Source organism: Salpingoeca rosetta (genome assembly GCF_000188695.1).
Source record: "Salpingoeca rosetta unplaced genomic scaffold supercont1.10, whole genome shotgun sequence".
Lineage (NCBI taxonomy): Eukaryota > Choanoflagellata > Craspedida > Salpingoecidae > Salpingoeca > Salpingoeca rosetta.
This window is the reverse complement of record NW_004754924.1, coordinates 1583223-1585943: the sequence shown is the minus strand read 5'-3', so window position 1 is coordinate 1585943 and position 2721 is coordinate 1583223. Positions and strand designations below refer to the sequence as shown.

The 2721-nt window shown below is 55.5% G+C and overlaps 1 protein-coding gene across 1 annotated transcript in view; it reads left to right on the top strand.

The window, feature by feature from the left end:
• The window catches only part of PTSG_12194 (uncharacterized protein), a gene marked incomplete at its 3' end in the record, with an annotated part of 6296 nt that extends 4047 nt beyond the window's left edge, over positions 1-2249 (top strand). The window contains exons 7-10 of the mRNA XM_004994674.1: positions 498-1011; positions 1160-1276; positions 1394-1479; positions 1760-2249. Coding sequence (XP_004994731.1) covers positions 498-1011; positions 1160-1276; positions 1394-1479; positions 1760-2249 — 1207 coding nt within the window. The remainder of the gene's footprint in view (positions 1-497; positions 1012-1159; positions 1277-1393; positions 1480-1759) is intronic.
• Positions 2250-2721: the final 472 nt, after the last annotated feature.

Genomic DNA, 2721 nt, shown 5'->3' with positions numbered 1-2721 from the left:
GGTGTGTGTGTGTGTGTGTGTGTGTGTTGTTGTGTGTGTGTGTGTGTGTGTGTGTGTGTGTGTGTGTGTGTGTTGTTGTGTGTGTGTGTGTGTGTGTGTGTGTGTGTGAAGGGGAGTGATTGCACTGCTTGTCTTGCGTTAGCCTCCTCACCTTACCCCAATCAACGTGTATGCATGTGTTTGTATGTGTATGCACGCGTTCGAGCAGTGAGTGCACATCGTCAGGCGTCTGCACACCCATACGATCCGCTGTGGGCGCAGCTCACAGATCTCTACGGCACGTGCTCGTCGCCACCAAGGTCTCGTTTGCAGCACACAGCCGTGTGCCCTGTGCCTACAAGCAAGCAAGCGCTGTGAAAGCTTGTGCGAACGCGCATACTGTCCCACTCCTTCAACGCCCTCACGTCAGTATCACACACACACACACACACACACACACACACACACACACACACACACACACACACACACACACACACACATACGCAACACGCCAGGATATCGCGGACGATTGTGGTTGGACAGGATCCGGAGCGCGTGCGACAGTTTCTGTTCATCATCACGTATTTCCTTCGTTGCAGTGAAGTGTTTGAGTTGAACGTCGCACCGCAGGGGCACGCACTCGTTACGGAACAACAGCTGCAGCAGGGCGATGGTGGTGGTGGTGACAGTGGTGGTGGTGGTGATGGTGAGGACATGGATGTCGGCGAAGACGGTGTATTGGGAGAAGAAGCACATGCCACCACCACCACAACCGATAGCAGCCGCCATGGCAATAGCAGCAGCAACAGCAACAATAGCAGTGGCTGCGGTGGTGCGCAGTTGAAGAGTGGTCAGGAGAGCGCGTGCAACGGCAGCTCTGTGACCGGCAGTGAACCTCGTGCAAAGGACATGACGCAAGTGGATCTCCGGTCCAGCGAATGTGTGCGTGTGTTCCCGGATCTGTCGTCCACTGCTGTGTCGTCACGTCTTCAGGCCATGTCACATGCGGCGCTGCGGGCAAGCCCCGATGTAAGCTCAGCCTGCTTTGCGTACATGTGTTGCTGTCTGTTGCCCTCTCCACACCACCATCATCATCATCATTGACACTGTGCCACCATCATCACTGTCATTGCGCAGCACTCATCTTCGTCATCATACCATCCGCTCCCGCCATTAGAAGGAGCATCTCTTCACGCGGTCACTGGGGCGCTCGCTGCAGTTGACATACACGCACACGTTTGTGACGGGCGCGGTGTTGCAGGGGCTTCCACGACCAAACTTCATGCCCAGCCTGGTACACACGTGTTTGCACGCATGTATACCACACACACACACACTGGTTGCATGTTACCGCAGGCTGTTCATTCGCTAACTGTGCGCTCGTGTGCGTGCATGCGTTTGGTGTCAACAGGAGCAGGAGTTGCGGTCGTTTGTTCGGTTTGGAATCTTTGGCGAACCCGTGTCTGTTGCGTCATGCGCCATCATCAACACAGACACGTGCGTGCTTGTCCTCTGTTTGTGCGTGTTTTACGTGTGTGTGTGTTTGACGTGTGTTCGTGTGTGTGTGTATGTGCGTGTGCTATTTTGTGCGTGTTTTACACGTGTGTGTGTGTGTGTTTGTGTGTGTTCGTGTGTGCGCTTTTTTGTGCGTGTTTTACACGTGTGCGTGTGTGTGTGTGCGTGTGTGGGTGACCACAGAACCTTCCCTTCTCCATTCTTAACACGTGTTCACCACTTGTGTTGCTGTGGTTAACAACCCCCTCCCCCAATAATCCAGAAATGATGTTGAGGTGGTGACGGTTCGACCAGATGCATGTGTGCAGCACTGGCCCATCGGCCTTTCCTCCTCATCGCTCTTCCCACCATCGTATTCGGACCAGTTTGTGCCACCAACACCAGCGCCACCGCTTGCACCGAGCACACCACGCTCCACACCACCATCAACAACAGCGCCCGCCACCACTTGCGCTGTGCCGTCGCCGACCTCGCTCGGTGTGGCCACAGACGCTGCTGGTGGTGGCGCCACGCTTGCACGCACGGGCACAGTGGCATCTCGCACGCGCGTGCAAGCGTCTCCTTTGGTCGCGTCAATGATCGACGCGTTTGAGGCTGTTGTGGACACGGGCCTGCCGCACGCGCTGTGCTTGGAGCACATCGAAGACCACCTTACGGTTCGTGTGTGGTGTGAGACCTGGGCTGCCCTCGACTTGTTCTATGCACGCTTGTTGCTCATCTACCACTGCCACGCGTACTTGTCGATGCCATGAACTTGGTGCGGTGATCGTTGCTTGAAGATCGTCGCTTGCTGATTGCAGCTGACACCCACCCACACACACACCCACCCACCCACACACACACACACACACACACATACTTGATGTTATTGTGTCCACTGCTCTTGGATTGTTTAGATGATTCACACGCAGAGTCAGTTGTTCAGTGCACAGCTCGCTGCAATTGAAGCAAACTCAGCCACCCATTCTCCAGCATCACCATCACCACCATCACCACCATCACCACCACCACCACCATCGAGGTTGCCGAGCGAGGAGGATGTGTCTGCGCTGATGGGAATTTCGCCGCCGGATGCGCCACTTCTACTCGCAGTCGCAGGTGACGACGACAATCGTGGTGGTGGTGTTGCTGCTGCTGTGTGTGTGTGTGTGTGTGTGTGTGTGTGTGTGTGTGGTGTGTGTGTGTGTGTGTGTGTGTGTGTGTGTGTGTGTGTGTGTGTGTGTG